Below are 26,066 nucleotides of genomic sequence, written 5' to 3' on the forward strand. Positions count from 1 at the left end.
CCACTGTATTTAGAAAGAGGAAGTGAAATAATGTGGGTTTAAAATATGAAGTGACACGTATCTGCGGTCACTTGCATTTCAACCACAAGTAGGAACAGCATTATAGTGTCATACTGTATATTGTATATAATAAGCTGCAAACAAAATGCTCTTCGCCAAGGTCAGTTTTTCTTTTTATTAAAATATAATGAAATTATTCATTTCATGAGAATATACACAAAAACATGCACAAACAAATACAAATCAAATGGCATCGTTAAAATAACAAAGATTCAGTGGTGTTCAGTTAGAGACTTTCCTCTGTTAATCTTGATGGAAATAAAAAAGTTAAGACTGGTCATTATGGCCGTGTTGGACCTCATTAATCTCATTCACATTGCTGTCTTTGTCCCATTGGAGCCAGACAAAAACAGCAACTGCAACTATGTAACTTGTCAGTATGAAATGTTTTTGGACACTTTGTAAAATCTGATATATTTCTGGTTAAAACCATATGTGGAGGGACGCCGCGATTGCCATATACGTAATACGTCTCCATAACAGCAGGCGGCGCTAATCTGTATTGTCGCCCAAAAATGAAAACTGGCAGCTGATTGGACAAACCCGTCACGTGGGTCTTGTTTCTCCGGAAATTCAAAGACAGACTGTCATGGCGGCTTGTTCAGAATACGATCTCATATTGTACTAAAATAGTTCACCGAAACGTGTTTCTGAAAACATTTTAAGTGAGAAATAGGCCATGCAGTTGCTGAATCTGTCTTCATTTCAGATCAACAAAGGTCAGTTTAAAAGATTTTTGTCAGATTTTGAGAGACTCCGCTCCCCGTTTCCGGGTTAGCACTCTACCAATCAGATGGGTCATTTGAGTCCGACTGCCGAGCCGACAGCCGATTACTCATGTCAAATCGGCCAAAATGAAGGCCGACGGCCCCTCGGACGGACGACGGCACAGAACACACCGGACAGACTCGAGTCACTGACCCTGCCAGACTGTCCAACGGCCGATTATCGGCTGTGTGTGTCCACACCTAAGGCTCGGTCCTTACAGCAGTGGCGCGAGTCCGAACCACAGCCCTTTCCTATCTTCAGCTGTCTTATCAAATACCCCTCCCCCCACGTTTGTGGAATGTGATGCTACAAATGGGCCTCTACCCCCGACTTGGACTAGCGCCTTAACATTTATATGTTAAATGAAACAATGAGGTCAATAAGTTACATCTCATAGATAGAACTGATGCTGTTGATACAAACTAAGGGGGCTGTAGGCATGGCAAGCGTTGAGGGTTTTTACTGTGGAGGTGCTTGTTTGCTGCTGGATTTGCTTTTGACAAAAGTAGCATTGCGCTCCAGTGTTACAGCCCTCCTGCCAGACGTCTGGTTCAGCTCGCTCATATCCACTCCTGAGTCTAAGCTGGTTTCTCGACTCTCAACGGGCCTTTGCCTCCTCTGCTGCTCTGACACTGCGTAACGGATCTCAGCTGCAGGTTTGCCCTCTAGTGACACAAACCAGGCCCGAGGAGGCTGAGTCGAGGGGGTTTTAGAAAGCTCTGCCAAGGCATGCACGGAGTGTCTGACGCCCCGGATTTTATTTAACGTTCCCGGCACCGACGCTGACTCTGGGAGGCTGAAGTGACCCCTGGATGTGTTGGTGGACGTTGCTGCCTGAGAGCTTTCCAGAACCTTGAGCTGGTCCTCAGTTTCCACTGCCTGGCTCTGGGCAGCAGAGGGACCTTTTTGCAGAGTCTGGGTGAAGCTGTCTTTACCCAGCGGCTCAGCGGTGGCCCCCGCACGGGGAAGAGTGGCCGACTTGCTCCACTCAGGCTGCTCCTCCAAATGGAAGAATGCTGGAGCGTGAAAAATAGCAACAGGCTGGTTATAAAGGAACAGATTCTCTGTCAGAGAGGCCGGAACTCTGATCTGCTCTGTAGTTTCATGCAAACCCAGCAGCTCATTCATGTCAGTGTTAAGCTCCAGTTGGTTACACTCCATGGTAATAGCCACAGCATTGGGGTTGGCTATTACATTGCCGTTGTGCAGATTCTCCCCCCTTTCTGCGAATGTTTGGTTGAGTCCATCCTGGGGATGAGAGGAGTCCCCTGAACATCCTTCATCGTCACATGTGGAGGTGGTTTGGTCTTTTCTCAGCGCCGGTAGGATCTTCTTTGTTTTCGTTTGACTGAGCGGACATCTGCAGACAAGACAGGGCGTTTGCCTCAATCAGCGCCAGGCTAATGAAACTGACAGTTACTTCTTCTGTCTAAGAGATCACCCTGCATACACTACATGGTTACACCGTCGAAATACAGACATTATAAACATTCAATTGGATGAATAATGGGAATAAAAGTGCTTTAAAGGTCCCATGGCATGAAAATTTCACTTTATGAGGTTTTTTAACATTAATATGAGTTCCCCCAGCCTGCCTATGGTCCCCCAGTGGCTAGAAATGGTGATAGGGGTAAACCGAGCCCTGGGTATCCTGCTCTACCTTTGAGAAAATGAAAACTCAGATGGGCCGATCTGGAATCTCCTCTTTATGAGGTCATAAGGAGGAAGGTTACCTCCCCTTTCTCTACTTTGCCCGCCCAGAGAATTTGGCCCACCCATGAGAAAGAGAGAGACATCATGGCTTTCAAACGAGCAAAGTGGCAGTTGGTCAAGACCACACCCCCACCCTCCACCTTGCCCCCTCTCCTCCTCAATAGCTACAGACACAGAAATGGCTAATCCTAAGTAAAGCTCATTGTGGGACCGGCTCTAGTGGCTGTAATTCTGCACCAAGGCTGAATTTCAGGAAAGATACACTTCAGATACAGTATTAGGGGACCACTAAGGTCTATATAAAAGAGACTTCAGATACAGTATTAGGGGACCACTAAGGTCTATATAAAAGAGACTTCAGATACAGTATTAGGGGACCACTAAGGCCTATATAAAAGAGACTTCAGATACAGTATTAGGGGGACCACTAAGGCCTATATAAAAGAGACTTCAGATACAGTATTAGGGGACCACTAAGGACTATATAAAAGAGACTTCAGATAGAGTATTAGGGGACCCCTAAGGTCTATATAAAAGAGACTTCAGATACAGTATTAGGGGACCACTAAGGTCTATATAAAAGAGACTTCAGATACAGTATTAGGGGACCACTAAGGTCTATATAAAAGAGACTTCAGATACAGTATTAGGGGGACCACTAAGGCCTATATAAAAGAGACTTCAGATACAGTATTAGGGGACCACTAAGGCCTATATAAAAGAGACTTCAGATACAGTATTAGGGGGACCACTAAGGCCTATATAAAGAGACTTCAGATACAGTATTAGGGGACCACTAAGGTCTAGATAAAAGAGACTTCAGATACAGTATTAGGGGACCACTAAGGTCTATATAAAAGAGACTTCAGATACAGTATTAGGGGATCACTAAGGTCTATATAAAAGAGACTTCAGATACAGTATTAGGGGACCCCTAAGGTCTATATAAAAGAGACTTCAGATACAGTATTAGGGGACCACTAAGGCCTATATAAAAGAGACTTCAGATACAGTATTAGGGGACCACTAAGGTCTATAGAAAAGAGACTTCAGATACAGTATTAGGGGATCACTAAGGTCTATATAAAAGAGACTTCAGATACAGTATTAGGGGTCCACTAAGGTCTATAGAAAAGCATCTAAAGATTACCATGTCATGGGACCTTTAAAAAATGATAGAATGCTCATGTTCTGTGGGCTTGTTAAGTGTCTCTGCAAATGTTGCAGATTGCTTAAAAGGAAGTTTGGATTGACCACTAAAATGCAACAAAACAAAACCTCTCAAATCACTCCTGAAATCACTGAATACTTTTTTGTCAAAGCTTCAGAGGTATGAGGAAGTGGTAGTGAAACACAGAAGTTGTGGAATTGGCTGCTATGGAGAAACTCTGCAACTCTGCATATGCAGATCAACAGCGGAGATCAGGATTATGCTGCCAGAGCCTCCCTGAAAGGTTCCAAGGCATGTGTTTTTGACACTCATTCATTTTTTTGGAGGGGTGATAGTATACATAGGAGCTAAAACCTTCAGTTACAGGCCATAAAGCATATTAATAACCTAAAAATGAAAGATATAGTTTGAAATGGCCTTTATTTGTGAGCTGGTGAGACATTTTTAAATTTGGGTGGGTGCAACAAAATCAGATCGTAAATCTTTAAATGTTATTCTGAGTTATATTAACATCAACACAACTTCAGATCAGTATATCGACTGGTATGATATGAAAGGCCTCTGTTACCTGCAATAAAACAAGAACCCAGCCAGGAGACAGATGGCGATAACAAGCATTCCTCCGAGGACAGCCACCAGGAGAGAGGAATGCTGTAAGATGAAGTCAATGGGGATGGAAAATCCAAAGAAACCTAAAGCAAATAGATGTCTGGATGAAATATAAAACACACATGCAATAAAAAAAAAATAAAAAAAAATGAAAATGAACAAGGTGCAAACATTTGCCATGTCTAAAATATAAATCTTGTGCTTATTCTTCACTGACCTTAGCCAGATCCAGGCCAATTTCAATTCATTGTTATATTTCTTTAAATTATTTTTCCTTACAGGCTCAGTTTGATCCCCTTTAGGTTCCGAGGTTAGAGAAATGTAATTGCCACAGTCAGAACTCAAAGGCAATGCTTGCCGTTCATTCATTTCCCTCTCATGCATTTTTACTTATTTCCATAACGTTACCCTGTTACTGCTGAACATGCCCAGGATGATAGTCTCAGAAAATAAAATATAATGCACTATTCTTTTAACATGCTGCTCGGTTTCTAACTATGTGTTCTATTTAGTATAGGTTTTAGGTTATTATTTATTAAAAAGAGGGTCTATTTTAGCTATGACATTGTGTATTTTGTACGCTGCCGGACCTGGGTAAGGAATGCCGTTCCTTCATGTCTTAACATGTTTAAATGACAATAAACTAGGGCTGGGCGATATGGAGAAAATCAAATATCCTTAACCAAATACTTGGATGTCGATACTGCGGCGATATTGTAGGGTTGACTATTAGTGCTTTCACAAAATATAATGGTTTGGGTTTTAGATAAATAATCATCAATATTTTGGCTATGACTAAGTGGATAATGCCAATAATAGAACAGCTAGAACAGTTTGGTAAGTTCAGAAGATTACATCACTTCACTGTAATGCAGCCTGTTAAACCAGGAAAAGACAACACTTAAGCCATAGCACGATATGTTTCAGCGTTTTTATACTCCAGTGTTAGGGTTCCCTTCTGACAGAGATGTTATTCTACGTTTTCTGCTGAGGGACTACAGATGGAAATGACATACCTAACTCTGACTCTGCTAAGGGGCTGTCCATTGTCCCTGTCAAATAAAATAACTAAATAAAAATATTACCATATCCAAAATCTAAGATGATATCTACTGTAGTCTTATATCACTCAGGGTTTCCCTCAGAAACGTTTTTTTTTTTTTTTTTTTTAACGAGGGCCCGGCTGTGGCCAGTCACAGACTGATGGCAGCATTCATGTAGAGTCAGATAGTTTCTGTGATAACAGAATCATGGACGGAATCGGGAAATTGAGAATTTAAAAAAGCAATAAGACAGATTCCATAGGGCCCTACATTAAGTCAGAGCGAAAAGTGTTGAGATATTTCTATTATTGTAGACATGATTATAGAATTTTAGCAGTTAAGAGTTATCATTTGTCCACGTTGCATCCCCCCACATGGGTGGCCCGGTGGGCCACCAGGCTTGCAATACACTGGGGGAAACCCCGATCACGATGTCGATGTCGATATATTGCCCAGCCCTACTATAAACTAAACTGAATCTGAATATAAATCACTGTATTCTAGTTAAACATCTTTAGGGGGAGCGCTTGCCTCTGGTGGATGACAAAGGAGCTGCTATCCAGTAACCAAGGTGAGGAGCTGTGAACGTCCACGTGAGTTTTCCCCCTGCTGACACCACCGTCCCCAGTCCTTTCCTCATCCATCCACCTAGGTGAGACAAACACAACAACACTGCTGTATCAAACTTCCCACAACTACCACAATCCAGTCAGATCTTTAAATAAAAAAATAAAAAAGAAGTGAATTGGCCTAATCCACCTCACCACTTTTTGTATCTTCTAAAAGTTTTATTGACCCAAAATGACCCGACACTTTCTTTGAGAATCATCATGAATGCACCAGGTCCGACGAATGAGGCCCCGTCTGTATTCTCTCTGTATTATATCTTCCACTTGCACATGATCTAGGACTCTAAAATGACCGTAATGGCAGTGAGTCGGGGTTAGTTCTAAATTCTATTCAATTAAATGGGAAAGATTACAGGGCAGTCAAAAATAAAACATCACTTGGAAGAATCTTTCCAGATCACCTTTTCTGTAACACCAATGCCATGCAGATCTTTGGTGTTACAGAAGAGGTTTCATGTGCTTAAAATTCTAAAACTACTACCTGCTGTTATGATAACGGTTAATTTCATTAATAGAAACTGAGCCCCCTTTATAGATGTATGTATTTATGTAGAGGCCATGCAATCATCCCTGACTTTCTCTCCTGACTCTTTAAAGATCTAAACAGATTTCAGTGTATGTGCGACTGTGACTTGTACTCACCAGTGGTCCGGTTAAAGAACCATGCCGGAACAACATTGGAAGTGTGAAGTCCACAGCTGTCAGGGATGCTGAGGCTGATCTGTATGGGCCCACTCACATGTAACTCTGTGTCTCCGGAGAAAAGCTGCACACTTACAGCCGCCACCGGACTCAACTCAACACTGAGGTATCCTTCAAAAACATAAAAAACAAAACAGAGGAGGTAATGCTTCAGAGAATGTGTGGACTAGACTAATTCAATTCATGTAATTGTCCTGAATGAAATGTTCAGAAATAAACACAATGTGCTGCTTTTTTTTAGGCTTTTTTCTTGATAGGACAGCTTAGACATGAAAGGAGAGAGACGGGGGGGGGAAGACATGGAGCAAAGGGCCGCAGGTCAGAATCAAACCTCCAGCCACTGCAGCGAGGAGTGAGCCTCTGTACATGGGGTGCACGCTCAATCAGGTGAGCTACCCAGGTAGGTGCCCCTATTAGCCCGTTTATCTGTATCAGCCTACCAGTCTTTATGTCTTCCACAGTCTTTTTTGACAGAATTCAAATCTAGCAGGTTTTCACTTTTATCTGAACTTGCAGTTACTTTTGTCGTCTCTTGAATCTACATTACAATTCACTTTTACAGTTCAGATAGCCTGTGGAATTACTATCAATGGTGATTTTGACTCTTTCTTTCAAGAAAATTGACACAATCACTGTTAGAATAAATACATTATCAAGAATAGACAGGGACCACTGAAGTTATAATAAAGTTTAGTTTACTTGCATTTTTGGGGCTTAAAAACGCAAAAAAGTGAAACCACCCTCCAGAGTGGAAATCTTAAAAACGCTCCACCGCCGCGTTCCTGTCTAAAGGGTAAAAACGCACTGTGCGAGTGTATGTATGTGTGTGTGCGCGTGCCGTGTGTGCGTTGTTTGGAGCAATAACTCCACCTCCTCGTCAGTCCAGACAAAATTGTCAGCAATTGTTGTTCGCTTCGCGATACTAGGGAGAGAAGTTGGTGAACTTGGTGGTGTCGTGTGGCAGTGCTTCACACTACCACCTAGCCGCCTGCTGTGCATACTACATCGAATTTCACACACTTTTGCGTCACCATATGCACACAGATTTCCCCCCCCAAAACGCTCGTCTAAACGTGGAATAAAAAGTGAGAACGCAACGCCACTTTTGCGTTTTCTCTTCAGATCGTTTCCGTCTAAACATAGCCTTAGATGGGAATTTATCAGATCACAAATCTTTTTCACCAATAAGAATGATAAAGATGCCATTTTCCTGCCCTAACAGGTGCAACAAAGCTAACAAGAGGCTCAGGAAGACGTCAATCAATCATTCTAGACACACCCACACAGTCCTGGGAAGAGTTCTAATCAGCCAGATTAACTGAAAACACCCGTGTGGGATGCCTTCAACTGAATTGTTTTCAGAACAGTGTCACTGCAGCACATACGTCTACCTGATGTACTGCTCATGATGCCCAAAGTGTTGGGAGAGCTGTCCTCCTCTGACGCCAGCTTGGGAATGGTCAGGTAGGCTGAGACAGAGGTGACATTACTGCTGGCTGTCAGATTCAGCAGGCTCTTGGGAAACTGGACAGTGGGCTGCGACCAAGCGTCTGCAGATAAAGGAAAACATGATAACAGCTGGAAATATTTTTCCTAGGTCCCAGGGCATGAAAATGTCACTTTATGAGGTTTTTTTAACGTTAATTTGAGTTCCCCTAGCCCAGTGGTTCCCAACCTTTTTTCCTTGGCGCCCCCCCCTACTTATGTCTAAGAAAAGCTGATTTCTCCGCCATGTTTCATTCATAAAATAGCGATGCCGTGGCGGCAGGAAAAACGAATATGATAGCAGCTAGCAGCTGACCTGATGACAGCAAGGGTCACAGGTTAAGAGGTCCCGGAGGTTTGGCCTACTAAGTAGCCTGCCTACAATTTTAAGCGAGAACAAAAATATATAGTTTTTATACAGACTTTTGTATACATTATATATTCTAGTGTATTATCATAATTTGTTTAACATGTGCAAATACTTTTTTTTACCTCAACCTCAAACCAGATAAAGACTTGCGCGCCCCCTGTGATCTTTGCCGCCCCCCTGAGGGGTGCCCGGACCCCAGGTTGGGAACCACTGTCCTAGCCTGCCTATGATCCCCCAGTGGCTAGAAATGGTGATAGGTGTAAACCGAGCCCTGGGTATCCTGCTCTGCCTTTGAGAAAATGAAAGCTCAGATGGGCCGATCTGGAATCTCCTCCTTATGAGGTCATAAGGGGAAAGGTTACCTCCCCTTTCTCTGCTTTACCCGCCCAGAGAATTTGGCCCACCCATGAGAAAGAGAGAGACATCATGGCTTGCAAACAAGCGAAGCATGGCAGTTAGTCAAGGCCACACCCCCACCCTCCACCTTGCCCCCCCCCTCTTCCTCAATAGCATTTAAAGCTACAGACACAGAAATGGCACGTCCTAAGGAAAGCTCATTGTGGGACCACTAAGGCCTATATAAAAGAGACTTCAGATACAGTATTAGGAGACCACTAAGGTCTATATAAAAGAGACTTCAGATACAGTATTAGGGGACCACTAAGGTCTATATAAAAGAGACTTCAGATACAGTATTAGGGGACCACTAAGGCCTATATAAAAGAGACTTCAGATACAGTATCAGGGGACCACTAAGGTCTATATAAAAGAGACTTCAGATACAGTATTAGGGGACCACTAAGGCCTATATAAAAGAGACTTCAGATACAGTATTAGGGGACCACTAAGGCCTATATAAAAGAGACTTCAGATACAGTATCAGGGGACCACTAAGGCATATATAAAAGAGACTTCAGATACAGTATTAGGGGGACCACTAAGGTCTATATAAAAGAGACTTCAGATACAGTATCAGGGGACCACTAAGGCCTATATAAAAGAGACTTCAGATACAGTATTAGGGGGACCACTAAGGCCTATATAAAAGAGACTTCAGATACAGTATTAGGGGACCACTAAGGTCTATATAAAAGAGACTTCAGATACAGTATTAGGGGACCACTAAGGCCTATATAAAAGAGACTTCAGATACAGTATTAGGGGACCACTAAGGCCTATATAAAAGAGACTTCAGATACAGTATCAGGGGACCACTAAGGCATATATAAAAGCATCCAAAAAGCAGCACGTCATGGGACCTTTAAGGCAGCTATATTTTTCCTTAAAGCAACGCTTGTACTGAAAATCAGAGCGAGAGAGAGAGAGAGAGAGAGAGAGAGAGAGAGAGAGAGAGAGAGAGAGAGCAGGATCAAGAAAGAAACAGAAACAAATGAAAAAGTGCCACTTTATCAATATATACAGTACCAGATGTTTTGCCAGTGATCAGAACAGAATCATCAAAGAGCCAGATGTTCCCCTGATTCAGACCAAGTAGTGACATGGTCACGGAGGAAAATACTACAGAAATGAAAAAATAAGGAAGGGGAAAGATGCAAAATTAGTATTGAGAACTTCATTTAAAAATTCACAGTTTGTCCACTAGATGTCAGTGGGACACTGTTATATCTAAACTTACACAGAGCCAAGGAATGGGTGAATTCCCTTTTCTAAGCTTTCACTACAAAAACAATAGCTCCAGATTGGCCCTGTAGATGGCAGATGAGCCACAGAGAAAGAAGAAGACACTCCAGATGTGGGTTATAAAGTGATCCCATTTACTGTTGCTTGGGTGCTGCCGCTGTGCCTAATTGGGTTTCAAATGCAGTGGGGTGAAACAAAACGTGGCCTTGCAATGACAAGCAGAAAGTTTAGAAAATCACTGTATATGAGGCTCAGTATGTTCTGTGATTGTGTTTTTACATGACACAGTTTTAGGTGTCCTGATAAAAAAAAAAATTTTAAAAAAACCTGCTATCTAGGGATGTAACGATACACGAGTCACGATTCGATACGATTCACGATTTTCTCACGCTTTTTTAACAGAGCTGCAGAGAAATGAGTGAAAAATGTTCCTTTATTTATATAAACTGCAAAACAACAACAAAAAAAACCAAAAAGTGCAACTGAAATTGTATTTTATCTTAATAAATAAATAACAAAAATGTAATACAAAATGAATAACATTTTTTTTATAATAATATAATAAAATGCAAAAAAATCTCTTCAAATAAATAAACTAAGAACACATAGTGACGTCTGAAGTCAAACATCAAAAGTAGATTAGGCTCTAGGCCGTTTCAAATCGCGATGCGTCGTTACATCCCTACTACTATCTGTCCTTGGGTGCAAATTGTGAATGTGCAGATCCATTTACAGATTTGTGTGTCAAACAAACAAACACACAGCCAATAGAAATTGTAGTTATACAGTACAATGATTTTTCCAGAGGGTGAAATGATTAATTGATTGAGTTCACCCTCAACATGCAGAGCCATGGAACAGCAGATATCCTCAACTGACAAAAAGAGAAAGAAACTACAGTATCATAATGACGTCTAGACAACTTTCACACGTACTAAACTCAAAGAAAAGTCTTAAAAGTACTCACTGACTTTCTATGACTGTTAGAGCCAACTATGATAAAAAAAAAAAAAATGACACTGCATAAAGCTCATTCATCATCTGGGGTGATTCAGCTAAACAATTTCCACATTAAGCACAAACACACATTCATCTTACTTGGCATTCTGTTGGTTTTATAAGGCAGCAGTGTACAAATGTAGCCATCCTTGCTGGCCACAATTGTTATTGGCACCCCAGTTTGGTAAGGTACATGAAGTAAAACACAGCCGTCCTCCCCAGTAAGAGCTGTTTGAGTCCTGGTGTAGTTGATGTAGACCTCCACCACCGCTTGGCTCAGGTACTGACGACTCAGCACATTGTTGACCTGGACTTTTAGGTTATAAACCGAATCTGGGGATGGAGTGGGGTGGGATAAGGATTGGGTTAAGACAAAGATGGGTGGGCTTAGAGTTGAGCATGAGCATTCTTGCAAGTTCAGGTTCACACATAAACTACAAGGGATGGTCAAAAATAAGACTACCTTACAATTGAATGCAATCGACTAAAACGCCGCAAATTACAGTCTCAGAAATTGCACCTCTGACACACACTCAGCAAAATGTATCATTATAAGCTCCACGAAGGTAGTACTTGTTACACTTTAGACGGCATTTAGATTTTTTGTAAGGTGTTCCTGTTATTTTGTCCACCTCTTTGTATGCAGTATGGCCATATGCTTTAACAAAATGGAGTTGGCTGCATTTCCAATTAACCTAGAAGGCACCTTATTGACAACAAAACGGGGAAAGTAATTTGCCGAATCCCTGGAGGATATCAATGAATTAATCCCAGCAGATTCTACAGAGGTGGATATAAAAAGAACTGGTAAAACTGCCCAATTAGTTCAACAAAGTGTGACTCTGAGACAACATGATGCTACATCAGCATGCAGATAGCTAAGTACAGTACATATTTCCAATAATTCTCAGGACAGAGCTCTTATCATTACACATTTTCAGGTAGCTACTAAAGAATCCCATTTAGGGCCTAATGATAATGTGTCACATTATCCATAAACCCAATTAGCCACTTTCACACTGTGCACCGACACCCAATAGTGAGTCAACAAGACTTTATTTCTCAGGGGTATAGTGTTGTCTAACAATAAAGGAATGCTCATTTATCACTAGTTGCCCATATGAATACATGAGGACCATGCATAAACAAATATCCCACCAAGGACCAATGCATGAGACACACACACACACACACACACACACACACACACACACACACACACACACACACACACACACACAATGCATTAAAGCTACGCTAAATACTTTTAAATTTAAAGTGACAAACCCACAGATAATTAGAACCAGCTCTGCAGTTCCCCTCAGCTCCTCCAAGCGTTTTGGCCTCTAGTTTTAGTTTTACTATTTGGTTTAGTCTAACTCTCCGCTCGCATCAACCCCCAGCAGCTGATTTTTAGCAAAAACAAAAAATCTAAGTTAAACAAACTATACGCTACCTGCCCAGCACCTCAGCAGACAAATGTAGCTACTAGCTGGCGTTGAGGAGCCTTTAGCAGCTTAAAAAGACAGATATTTCCCCTCCGCACTTTGTGAGCTTAAATCTATACTGGATTTATATTTGTCTGGTTGACACAACTCCAAATGAATGCTAACGATGAACTGTTAACAGGCAACTTCATTTATATCTAACTTGTTGTTTACAATGTACACTATTCTGCTTCCCCCAACTGGCCAAAATCAATTCAAAGTCAAGTTTATCATTCCGAACACCTGCAGCCATTAGGGTAAGAATGTGTGAACATCTCGCTGTGGACAACTGTGAAAGTGCATAGCGTTAGGTTAAAACACAAGACTTTATAGAATACAGTATGGAAATAGTACTCATGGCATCACTAACCCCCTAAAGTGATGAGGTCACGATGGGGTCAAAGACTCCTCACATTTCTAATCTTAGACAGGAGAAAAACGTGCAGTTAACCATAGTCCTCATTTATATCGACTGAGTTTAGAATACCAACACCAAGAAAGCAAAAAGTGACGGACATCCGGTCGAAATGAGAGACATCCGGTGGAACCTTCAGCGGCACCGGAACAATCCCGTAAATGAAACGTTGTCGATATAGACTACAGGGGATTGACTCAATTTTGGAGCCAGCCTCAAGTTGAGCCAGCCTCAAACTTCATGATTAATGATTGCAGGGGCCAGTTAGAAAAAGTGCCCTGAAGCCACTGAACAATGCTTCAAAGAAACTCCACAGTACCAAGAATACAGTGTAGCGCTGCAGAACTCTGCTAGCACTGGCTAGCACCAAGGTATCTTCCTTCACCTACTGCCCTGCTATAAATATTATCTACTGAAGTGTACTGTTCCCATAGTCTGGCTATCACCAGACCAAGCTCAATCTTTTAAGATTGAACATTAGTCTGAGGAGTCTGCTCTGTATTTTCTCTGCACAAGAGGCTTGATCAACGGGCATAGTTCAAATGACTCTGTACGCAATTGGATAGTCCTTCAACCAATCAGACCAACGATCCGGGTGACGCAGCAGCGACAGCGGCATCAACGGGTCGCTGCGCTTCGGTGGCCGCTATGTTGAATGTAAACAAGAAGCTGCTTGGTCGCTTCTCTATCGTCATCGTATTAAACCTGCCAATAACGCGCCAGGTGGATAAGCCAGTTTGTGATTGGTACCTGCAAAATTGTAACGACAGCCTGAGCTGCAGGGCGAAATAAAATCGCTGGCAGATCGGGCTGGGTTTACCCAGTCTACTGATCCTATGCAGTCGGGGTTGGAAAGTGAGTTTTGGGAGCCATAAATCTCAACAACTCATCATCAAACCTCCACAGCTACAGTATATCAGTTACTTTGTGCTAAGAGGCAATAAAATAAAAGGGCCACATTGCACTTTTTATTTGTAACTAAATGCTGCAATATCGTTATAGTAGCAACCTCACTGGTCATGATGTCACAAGCATCTTTCTCTAATGGTGACAATTCCAAGCTGATGGAAGCAGTGGTTGAATTTGTTACTGGTCTGATTGCTTATAATCCTGCTGTCACAATATCACATAATCACAATATTTCAGCAAGTGCCAAACCAGATAACCAGATCATCCCATATCATTGCCCCTAACAATTCCCTTTGATCGGAAGAAGGAGCTGCCAGGAGTGGCTGCATTTCCAGCCACAATATGGAACACTACATTTGGCAGTGTGAGTGTCACCTAGGGGAAACATCCACCAGTGCAGATGGACAAGATGATGCTTGTTTTGGGAGAAGCAGCCTCTGCTTAATGTGTGTTCTGCCTTAGTGGCCAAACCAAACAGAAGGGGGTCGCTACATCTGAAGTGGAGGTGTTCCGTGCCAGATTACTATAATCTTCCCATTTGGCGAAGCGAAGCCCGCCACAAAGAGGTTTATGAAGTGTATTGAAATGGAGTGTCTGAGGCCGCTGAGGCAGATGACAAATAGATCCCACACTGTGTGTGATTTGGCTTGAATACTGCTATTATCGGGCACTTGATAGCACTGGTGTCCAGCAGAGCAATGTGTTTACTGAAGTGCAGTGTTTCCAAACCCTTCCTTCATCAATGTATGAACCTTTTTAAAAGACATTTTCGTTCATAGCTCGAGGAAGATATTTCCACTGGTCAAACATTAAATGACAAAGCTACGTTCTCCAGAAATGAAGGCGGTAAATATTAGATTGGCAAGCTATAATTATGGAAAACACCGCATTTGTCTGGAACGGAATGTGTGTTCATTTGCTTTTGGCTGAGATATCAATTTCAGCCTTAGATTATTATACTTTGAACCGCAGAATGTGATCAAAACCAAGACGCACAGTCAGGGAGGAGCACAAATATGTTGACTGGTCAGTTCTGTGAGGCCACCAGGCAGCACAAACAGATGGTCCAACAGGGATTTATCTCAGCTGACCCCCCGCCCCCCCATCCTCCCCACAAACATGCCTGTTTGTGTGCTTGTGTTGGAATTAGGCCATAGCCTACATTCCTCTGAAAAAACACAAGTGGACTCTTTGATATGTGGGCCAAATCGGCCTCAATCACGAGTCAGCAATATCAAATTGTGACAAAAGATGCTTAGGATGCAGCTAGGTGAAGGGTTGGCACAAAGACTTGTCCGAAACAATGTCCGAACAACCTCCAGTCTTGTTGTCAAATAATCACAATCCTCCACTGGGGGTTAATGATTACATCTTTAAGTCTGTTCCTTTGCCCATTATGAAGGGACAACACTGAAGATGTTAATCTCAGCCAGGCAGAATCAGGCTGTTCTCATGAACCATTCATACATACAGTTACGAAAAGGAAAGCACTGTAATTCGTATGTATTCCACGTATTTATTACTGTATGCACCACATTGATTGCTGCTGTATCAGACCGCTCTGGACCGCGCATGGGAGGAGGACGGGGTGGATGGGTGGGTCCTTAAAAACAAGTTATTTCAAGTTTGCATCCCGGGGAAAACACAAGACTTTCACCCAGGAAACGCATTTTTGTGTCGGGAGTGTTTTAATCAAAACCCCAATATTTTTTTTCTAATCTTAACTAGTCGTTGTGGTGCCTAAACTAAACTGTCGATGCCGCATGACGGTCACCTTTTTATCGGCTAAACTCAACTGCCACGGCTCCTGAATGGACCTTCATCTCACGGTGCTCTGTACCCGGCTCAAATTCACCTTCTGTCAGCTAAACTCAACTGGCAATGGCCTCTGAAACGGCCGGCACCTCATGGTGCTCTGAAGCTGGCTCCCAATTCCCTTTTTTTTTTTGTTGCTAAATTTAACTGTGAAGGCGACTACACTTGACTGTCATGTCGCCTAATTTCATAGGATATAGGGCTGCACAGTATATTGTTTTTTAATCGCCCTCGAAATATCAACTGGCGCAATATACACAGCGCAAAAGACTGCAACATATCGCAATAGATTTTTTTTGTTAGTTGAAATAAAATATCAGCAGAAAACTGCACATTAAAATGTTACTGTCATTTTCTTTTTGCGTGGGATCTAAGTGGTGCCTTTTATATTCAATTCATAATCGATTTGTTCAATAGAATGTTGGAAATGATTTCCTCTCATTTGTTTTAAATTAGAGATGGTCCGATACCATTTTTTGCTTCCCGATACCGATTCCGATACCTGAACTTGCGTATCGGCCGATACCGAGTACCGATCCGATACCAGTGTGTCATATATTTTATTATGTTTTAACAACTACTATCCCTGTATGGATGTGATATGATTTCTATCTTTGTTGTCAGTCTGGCTCAGGTTTAACTTTTTGTGAAACATGAACAATGAACGCCACAGAACTTTCTTTTATTCTGCAGTTTGACAGTCAGCTATAACGGAAAAAGAACATAAATACAGTACTTTAACGTAGATTTTCTTTAGGGCTTTATTACGTGGTATCGGATCGGTGCATTAACTCCAGTACTTCCCGATACCGATACCAGCGTTTTAGGCAGTATCGGAGCCGATACCGATACTTGTATCGGAACATCTCTATTTTAAATTAAACAAGTAAGTTGTTGTATTTAGAAGAATACTAAGCAGCAGCAGAAAGGCAGAACTGAATACACTTTAATATCTGTTTATCGCAAGTAATATCGTTATCGCGATATTCAACAACGTTATCGCATATTTTCCTGGTATCGTGCAGCCCTGAAAAGATATCATGTGGATTGTTGTGCATACGTTTTCGTACGATATCATTCAAACCCGTTGGGAGAATTGACCATTAGGTTCCACAAGGTTTTTCAACATTTGTATTTCTACATTTTCTTCTCTTTTTATTCAGCAGAAGTGGGCAGTCATTCATGAGAGCTGGCTCTGTACAGATGGGAGGCTAAGAGGAGAAGGTTCGTCAGTGACACAACACATGCCTACAGGGAGAGGGGGGTGGTGGGGGGTTGTGGAGGGTACAAGGGACAACAGCATGGCCGGGTGCATTTCCAAGTGTTTCAGTCGACAACACAGACTGGAGCTTCATGTGATGACGGATGATAATATAGCCTACTCCTACAGCAGCATGAATTAGTCATGAATCAGTTGATGAAAAGGATCACACATCCCTCTTTCAGCTCCTCTCCACCGCTCTGCTGGGAACGAGAACATTGTCATGACAAGTGCATGTATCTGAGAGAGTGGGACTCAGAGTACTTTAGAGGGGGGGGGACTTTGTCTTCAGAATAGCCACAATAGGACGCAAATTGAAGTTGACAGCTGAGTCAGCTGTTATGTAAACACATGATTTGGATGGAAAGATAATACAGAGTGGGTATATTATTATGTTATATTTAAGAGCTGCAAAGATTAATCGATTAGTTGTCAACTCTTAAAGTAATTGCCAACTATTTTGATAATCAACTAATTGGTTTGAGTGATTCTTTTTGGGGAGAAAAGTACAAAGTCTCTGATTCCAGCTTGTTAAATGTGAATATTTTCTGGTTTCTTCACTCCCCTGTGACAGTCAACTGAATATCTTTGAGTGGTGGACAAAACAAAACATTGTAGGAACTGATTGACATTTTTCACCCATTTTCTGACATTTTATAGACCAAACAACTAATCCATTAATGAAAAGAATCGTTAGTTGCAGCCCTAGTTATATATATATATATATACAAACAAAACACTCTTTTCTTAATGGACTAGTCATGTTGACATCTCTTTTTGTTGCTTTTCTGAACATTTTGGCCAGCTCCCTAGTCACTTTAATATGTTAATATTGTTATAATAATATGAATATAAACCGATTGATCAATGCCTTGTTGCTGGTGATGCAGTAGAAAGGGACAGATGGAGAACCCGTTAGTCATGGTGACGGCAGCAAGCTCCAACATCTCTCTGATCAGAAGATTTGTGAGCAAATCCTGATACAGATGGTCTGGGCCGACATAATAACGACAATCAGGCACATAATCGGTTAGAAAAGAATATCAAAATACCAACATTATTGCTTATTTTCCAGCTACAATGTAATTTATTTTTACTTAGGCCCTCGTTGTTGTGACCCGTTTTTTATCCTGTGTCTGTGAATACCACTCCAAAATATGTTCCTCTGATTCTATTATAATTATTCATAATTTCAGCTTTTCTTTTTTAACTGTACTTTAAAATTAGGTAGGCTATAATGTCATAGAAATAAGGTTTATGGGGTCTTTTTGGACCATGAATTCCAAGAAAAGTGTAAAACTTGTGGTAATAAATTGGTAATAGGGGTAGGCCTAATATAGCCTACTGGTGGTAACGTTAGTAAACAGGCAGTATAAACGTCGAAAAAATGTCCAAAAGCGACAAAAATGTCAAAACAAAAACACCTAAAAATGGGTCCAAAAAGTGTTTACCCTTCAACTGTGACCCGGGAGACAAGTGTATGGTGGACTGGAAGACAACACAAGGGGTCACAGATGTAGGCTAAAGCACAGTTATGCTAGCTAACTCTGACAGGTTTACTAAAGTTGAACCCGCCCTGTGATACAGGGAAGCCCACACCCACCTGCCGGGGGACCGAGCACTTGTTGTCGGTGCTGAGAAGACTCCTGTTGTTCAATGTGATCCCGCTTTGGATAGTTCCCGTCATTGATATGCACGGATTGTCCGCTCGCACTCAACTCTCCAGTCGGTTTCCCATTCTGGCATAAAGTCAGCGCCGATAACAGACACATAATATGGCGCATGACTTAATAAGAAAGTTGTTGATGAGGGTCACTTATCACTCGTCACAGGTCCAGTTTTCATCTAGAACTTGTACACGAACAGAGATGCTTACTCCAGCGCCATCCTCCTAACCACTCTGCTGCTGTCACACTCTTCAAACTGCGCAGGAAACTCCTCCCCTTTTTCCTGAGAGAGCTGCTTGCTATGTATCTATGTATCTATGTATCTATGTATCTATGTATCTATGTATCTATCTATCTATCTATCTATCTATCTATCTATCTATCTATGTATCTATCTATCTATCTATCTATGTATCTATGTATCTATCTATATATCTATCTATCTATGTATCTATCTATCTATCTATCTATGTATCTATCTATCTATCTATCTATGTATCTATCTATCTATCTATCTATGTATCTATCTATCTATCTATCTATCTATCTATCTATCTATCTATCTATCTATCTATCTATCTATCTATCTATCTATCTATCTATCTATCTATCTATCTATCTATCTATCTATCTATGTATCTATGTATCTATCTATCTATGTATCTATGTATCTATCTATCTATGTATCTATCTATCTATGTATCTATCTATCTATCTATCTATCTATCTATCTATCTATCTATCTATCTATCTATCTATCTATCTATCTATCTATCTATCTATCTATCTATGTATCTATCTATCTATCTAGCAACAGTAATCTAATACAGGCATCTCTATAATTGAGTTTTAAAGCAGAGAGAACGTTTCAACTTCTTCAACATGAGAGAATAAGTCACTGCAGCTGAATTCTAAAATAAATAAATAAAAAGGTTGGAATATTCTCACTGCACTATTCTTAAAAAAGGGAAGAGAAATATAGACTTTCTTTATTTGTCGTGTGCACAAAAAAAAACAGAAGTAATCATTGGCAATGGAAATCTTAAGCCTCAGACACCAACAATGCTCATTAAATAACAAATATAAAAATACTGGGGGGGAGGGAATTAATAAATAAAATAGTGCAAGTTCAGATATAGGGCTCAAATATAACAAATAAAGAATGAATGAAGTAGTGTAAAGTAAAAGTACCTGGACACTTTACTTAAGTAGAATACTTTTGTAGATTAACTTCCTTTACACCACCGAAAATGTACATATTTCTGCTGTCAGTAGATAATAATAGGTACTATAATCAGCTGGATGGTGTGTAATATGCTGTGAAAACACCTGCATTGACTTATTTCTACCACTAGATGGTAATAATGCAATGTCAGTTCACCGACAGAAACTCTAAACTTTCACTTAGCCATAAATGATTCACATAGGTGATTAACATATCGATTAAAACTGGCATATAGTGACAGCACCAATAGTTTTGTTATCAATGTTGTGTTGTCAGTAGTAGTTGTAGCTATCATGGGTGTCTTTATTTAGTACTTATTGATCCATGTGTGGGACTTCCCAGGTCAAATAAAGGCATCCATTAAACATTTAACATGAATTAAGCATTCTTTTTCATCCTCTCTTTTCACATTACACTACTAATGTTTTAGTCACTGACTGAAAATGTGTCCACACTGCAGTCTACACACATGTATGCAAGCAGAGCTCCTAGCTTTGCAGAAAAATGTAGTTTCTCAGTCAGTCAGTTTTTGTCTCGAAAATCAGTGGGATTCTGAACAGAGAATGGACAGATTTATTAAGAGTGTTGTGTCTTCTTGTATTATTAGCTAAACTCTACATGATTGTCCAAGCCAAATGTTTCCAATATCCTTTTCTTTTTTCAGATGTTTTGTTTTGTCTTAATGTGATCTTCAACATTTTGAAAAAAAAAAACACCATTCTGAACCCACCCTCCTCTATACCCAACACAGCCATCAGATATTCTCTGCTGAACGCAATGCTTTCAAAAGAAGTGTCCTCATTCTGTGTTGATGATTGCGGTGGAGAGCTGCAACATTATGATACGAAGATATTCAGCTGGGCAGAGATCTGGTGACTGTGAAGGCCACAGAATTATGATTCACATCATTTCCATACGCATCAACCCATTCAGTGACCCCTCCTGCCCTGTATGGAAGCTTCTGCGTTTATTATGTTTCCCCTCATTCAGTTTTTTTCCCTTAATTTGTCACCCGTCTGTTCATATATTGCTTACTCTGCATCAAGTCAAAGTGTATAAATGTATTATGCGCACACATCATAAGCAGGATAGCTAGGTAGATGAGCCTTTACAACTTCAAGAGCAATGTCACATTCCTCCCAACAATCAGAAACTGCAAAATGAGTTGACCCCTTGGGGTTTGACTTTTGAGGGAAGACTTAGTAACAAGTCAGAATTGCTAGCAACATGTGCAACACATTCTCATGAACGGGTTCGTATGATATCAAAAAACATATGATATAAAACATATGAACAACAATTTGTTTGTTATCCTGTCACATGACAGTTATGTTTAGAGGTAATTACTGTGAGCCTGGTTCAGGTCACCGTGAGGTGCTGGTTGTTTCAGAGGCTGATGCAGTTAAGTGTAGTGGTGGACAAAAGGTGGCTGTCCTGCAGCGCCGATAGATAAAGATCCCAAAAAGAACCACAGCAATATGAATTGCAATTGATTGAGCGTTCATTCAAATTTTTTGTCCAAATAATTGAAACTGAATTGAGGATTGCATTGAAATTGTCAAATGCAAAATGCATATTCAAATTGAATTGACAATTACAAAACACATTGACATTTGAATAAAGAGGCCAAAAAAACCTCCATAAAGTTTAGGCACCAATACGACTAGATAGATAGTTTAGAAAAAATATTGTGGTTTGGATTAAAACACTGGTGCCCTTAAGTAGTACTCCCGTGACACCAACACACCTTTCCTGGGTGAAAGTCTTGTGTTTTCCTAGGGACATTTAACTCCTCTCCCCCGCTTAAACATACATTTTAGAAAAGACTGTGACATAAATTACTTTATTGTTTTTCCTCCTGTGTTTTATATGTATCAACCAACAACCTTACCAACAAATTACCTTAACACTACTTTCATTTTTTATCTAGAGTAGGAGTCAGGTCCCGCTTTACTTTATTCTATGCTTCACTTTGCACCTGAAAATTGGCTTCCTCTGTGAAATGATGTCTGCCTGCGGAGCTTCCTGTCGCCAAAACGTGAGCAAATCCTTTCTCGGGTCGGTTGGCTTCTTCACCATCATAGCTCTTCTGTGACAGGGGCCTCAGAGAGGCCCTGAGCTGACACATTTGTCCTCCCAGCTCTAGTCCCCTCTGACGAGGTATAAATCGGAGTCTAAACACACAAGCAGGAGGCTCGATGACAGTCTCCATGATCAATTTGCCACAAATTAGATACAGCAATGGTTCATTTCTCCACATAAATAGCTGCATCTACAGGGACTATTTTTGAAATCTGTGCCTGCTCTCTGCTCCATCCCTGGCTGCTTTCCTCTATTTATCTTATCAGACCACAGATAGACTTTCTCTTTTGTTTTTTTCTACACACAACACTGCCTTGTTTATTTACTTAAAAAACAAAGAGATTATTCTGTTCCACGTTATTATTTTTTGTTCTTTCCTGACGTACTTCCTGTACTTCCCAATCTCAGTTTATCATACTCTACCGAGGGTTCAACATTTAGAATTCTCTGCCTTTTCCATTTTTTCCATTTGTCTGCACAGTAATTTAAAAGAGCCCTGAAATGACTTCTTTTAACCAACCAGTATTTTCCATAAGGACTGCCTACATAACCAACCAATATTTTCTATATGACTGCCTATATATATATATAAACCGCTCCATTCCTCTTCCTCATCTGCCAACTCCAGAATCCATCCTACCTCCACATTCCACACTTATACACCTTACAATGAGTCTGTGTCCGCTCCTGGGTCTGTCCACACCTGAAACGTAACAGTATCGGTATCAGTGTCATTTTTACAAAAAAACAAAAACAAAGGTTAAATGTCACCCTGTTAGGCCTGTCAGTTATTTAATTATTGTCTAATCGCAATTTTTTTTAAAGTAATCACTGTTTCTTTGTTTAGCTGCAATGAATTGCTAACATTAGCTTAGATTCCAAGGGGTATGACTATTGATGGTTAATTGTCAATTGTATGTTCATTTAAGAAAAAATACAATGTTGTATGATAATAAAGAGGCGTAGGCGTGGTTTACTTATATAACATAATAATATAACACATATATAACACATAATCTGTGTACCAGTGTTATTACATTATCTGGGTTAGAGCCCTGCGCCGGACTGCTTTCTTCATCCCGCTCCCGCCGAATTTCTGACCGCACCCACTGTGTGTTGCACTCCCGCCCGCACCTGCAAAACTCTAAGAATTTATGCCCACACAATAATAGAAATGCATTGATTTTGTGTCTTCTCCCGTCCCGCATGCTTGTGCTCGCCCCTCGACATGTCTGGATACAGTGGTTGGATGAGGTAAAACATCTCTTACATCAAGTTTGCCATGTTTAGCGGCAACATTAACAAAGTGTTGCGATATGTCAACAAAGCCTTTCCCAGCGTCATATGGCCGTATGTCTAGACAGCACACGTCCACACATTTCTCAGTAGTTTCTTGTTTAATGTGTGTAGGGAGATGTTGTTTATCCTTGAAAAGCAACTTACTTTGACCGGGGAGAACAGAGCAGGTGTGTCGCCTCAACCCAAAGGTGCCAGATTTGTGTCCGTTGTAGACTAGTGTTTTTTCACATTTGTCACAACGAACAAAGTCCAGTTTGTTTTCATCTTTGTCACAAACAATTGCGAAACTTCTCCAAATGTCAGATTTTAAATTTGACTGAAAGAGACAATGGTATTTCTGAGACAACTAACTGTACAGTAAAATTTGGAATTGTTACAGCTCTACACCCAGTGCTATAAAAGCCATTAAAGTAATAAAAGGTTGTATTGATACCTTGTTGTACAAAAATTACTTTCTCAACTTTTAGCAATACCAGAAGTATACTGTCGGGCTGTGTCTTAAAATATTTACTATGACAAATGTTCTGGTAATTGGTCTATGCCATTTTGGAAGTGACCACAGGCTGCCAGGTGGCGTCTGCAGCTGGTGGAACGGATTAAATGTTAGACTTTGCAGCTGTGCTCTCTTTCAAAAATGCCAGAGATGGACCAGAGGCAACAAACTGATGTGAGGATGTAAGACAGGAAACAAAGTGATAGACAATGTCGCACAGTGAACAAGTCCTTGCCCGGAGAGACAGGTGCATGACTTCCCATTAATAATGATAACATCAGCAAGAAGTTTTGAGGTGTGTGACATGCCATGGAATATTATTGGAAGATAATAAAGACTTAAGGAAAAGTTAACAAAGTCGGAAAGAATGCCATTCATTGTGTTACTCTATGTAGGGGAGACACTGCAGGACATTATATCAGGACTCTCCAACTGCACCAACGTTAAAGCAGAATTCTTTTTACTGGCTTCTAATAGTTCAATGAAAATAACTGGGACTGGATAGCTAGTGGATTGTACTTAATTCAAGTCAAAAGTAAGACAACTGGTACTTTAGCTTGTGTTAATTGTTGCTAATTGAGAATAGGTATACTGGAAGGCATATTGAATATTGGCATTTTTCTGAAAATGTTGGCTTTAATTAGTTATTTAATGCTATAAAAACGGGGTGAAACGTCATGATTGACAGCTGTGCACTGGAACACATTTTTATCCGTAGACATAGTGGCGAATCTCGGACAGCTTCAGAGGCAATTGAACTGTCAAACGGGTGCGAGGCGAGCAGCAGTTAACCATAGTCCTCGTAAATCCACCAGAGTTTAGAATGCCAACACAAAGAAATCGGAAGGTAACGGACATCCAGCCGAAAACATACGAAGGAATTTCTGGCGGCACCAGAGCAATATAGACTACCCCCAATGTAATAATGACCATTTTCATTGGTAACTGTAATTTAATTAAACATTTTTTTTCTCAGTAACTGTAATGGATTAGTTACCGTTTATTTTGTAATTAAATTACGTAACGCCGTTACATGTAACTAGTTACTCCCCAACACTGGTTGGTGTTGTGCATTGGACAGCCCAAGATGATGGTATGAGTGCAGAGCTGGTCATGTGAGGGTTAAAAACATCATTCATTGACAACAATATAGTATCATGTCCTTTTTAAATATGTGTTTAAAGGTTCCCTGTGAAGCTTTTGACCTCTAGTAGTGCTAAGGAACTGTTCTATAAGTGTCCACACACACACACACACACACACACACACACACACACACACCCAAGGACGCACACGCATGCGGGTAACAAGATATACATTCTCAAGATAGTTTTTACACTATTTTACACTACATGTGGCAAGAAACGCAGCAACGGGCAAACAAAAATAAGTAGAAGAAAGAGCCAAAATGTCCGTTCTCTCGGTGCGCAACCTTCCCGTTTCTAGCCACTAGCAAAGTCAGCAAACATCATGTTCTGCACAGTATGTCGGGCAGACTTTTGCGTTAAACACAGCGGGAAAAATGAGGTCAGCAAACTTGCCAATTATAGCAAATTTGGATGTCTCTGCCCTGCAGAACGTAGATAATTCAGCACACAAACTTCATTATAGAAACTCCAAATGTGGGCAAAGTTGCACTGGGCTTCAAAGGAGCTTTATGTATTAAGATTTACCCAGCATGAGACATCAAACCCATCCCCCAAAGGCTAAACAAAATGCTTGTTGGTTGTTTGTTAAACAACTTTTATTTTTTAATTTTTTATCCCAGAAGAGTTTAATGTTAAATCTTTTACACACTGTATTTGTTCTCTGAAATGACCTGGATTTGGGGATTAGGGGTGAAGATGAGGAGTAGCACAACAGGATTTTAATTGATGTTGTTTATTCTTGCATTGCCAATGCCGCTACTCCCCCAGTCCAATTACATCAGTGCTAATACTGACTCCCCTGCTCAGCAACTGAAATAACAGGGTTTAGCGCTGACATGCTTTCTGAATGATTTATAAAGTTGGTTGGCAGAGCATCAGCTGTGATGCTCCGGATTGCTGATGCAGCAGCAAACTATCAGAGCTGACTTCCCATGACTAGCATGCAGGATCTCATCCAGTTGCATTATCCAGAACAGCTACCTCTTTGTCATAAAGAGAAGTCAAGGCCTCGTCGACCTGATCTCCTGCCTATCTTCTATCTATTTCAATGTCTGTCATCTGTTGGCGATTATTA

The 26,066-nt window shown here is 40.8% G+C and overlaps 1 protein-coding gene across 1 annotated transcript; it reads right to left on the reverse strand.

The window, feature by feature from the left end:
* Positions 1-892: 892 nt before the first annotated feature.
* LOC144525714 (protein FAM171B-like) lies at positions 893-18,968 on the reverse strand. Its single transcript, XM_078262769.1, has 8 exons — positions 18,681-18,968; positions 11,290-11,523; positions 9,976-10,068; positions 8,087-8,245; positions 6,636-6,806; positions 5,896-6,012; positions 4,281-4,404; positions 893-2,188 (listed from the first exon to the last, which is right to left on the reverse strand). The coding sequence occupies exons 1-8, from the start codon at positions 18,859-18,861 to the stop codon at positions 1,288-1,290; spliced, it is 1,980 nt and encodes a 659-aa protein (XP_078118895.1). The 5' UTR covers positions 18,862-18,968; the 3' UTR covers positions 893-1,287.
* Positions 18,969-26,066: the final 7,098 nt, after the last annotated feature.

This window comes from Sander vitreus, chromosome 11 (assembly GCF_031162955.1).
Source record: "Sander vitreus isolate 19-12246 chromosome 11, sanVit1, whole genome shotgun sequence".
Classification (NCBI taxonomy): Eukaryota; Metazoa; Chordata; class Actinopteri; order Perciformes; family Percidae; genus Sander; species Sander vitreus.

What these genes read in the sequence shown, in the direction of transcription:
- LOC144525714 (XM_078262769.1), bottom strand. Translation starts at nt 18,861, where the DNA reads ATGCGCCATATTATGTGTCTGTTATCGGCGCTGACTTTATGCCAGAAT. An exon ending in GATCACTGGCAAAACATCTG is followed by an intron (nt 8,246 to 9,975) that starts GTACTGTATATA and finishes CTTTATCTGCAG; the next exon opens with ACGCTTGGTCGCAGCCCACT. An exon ending in GGGTTCTTGTTTTATTGCAG is followed by an intron (nt 2,189 to 4,280) that starts GTAACAGAGGCC and finishes TCTTGTCTGCAG; the next exon opens with ATGTCCGCTCAGTCAAACGA.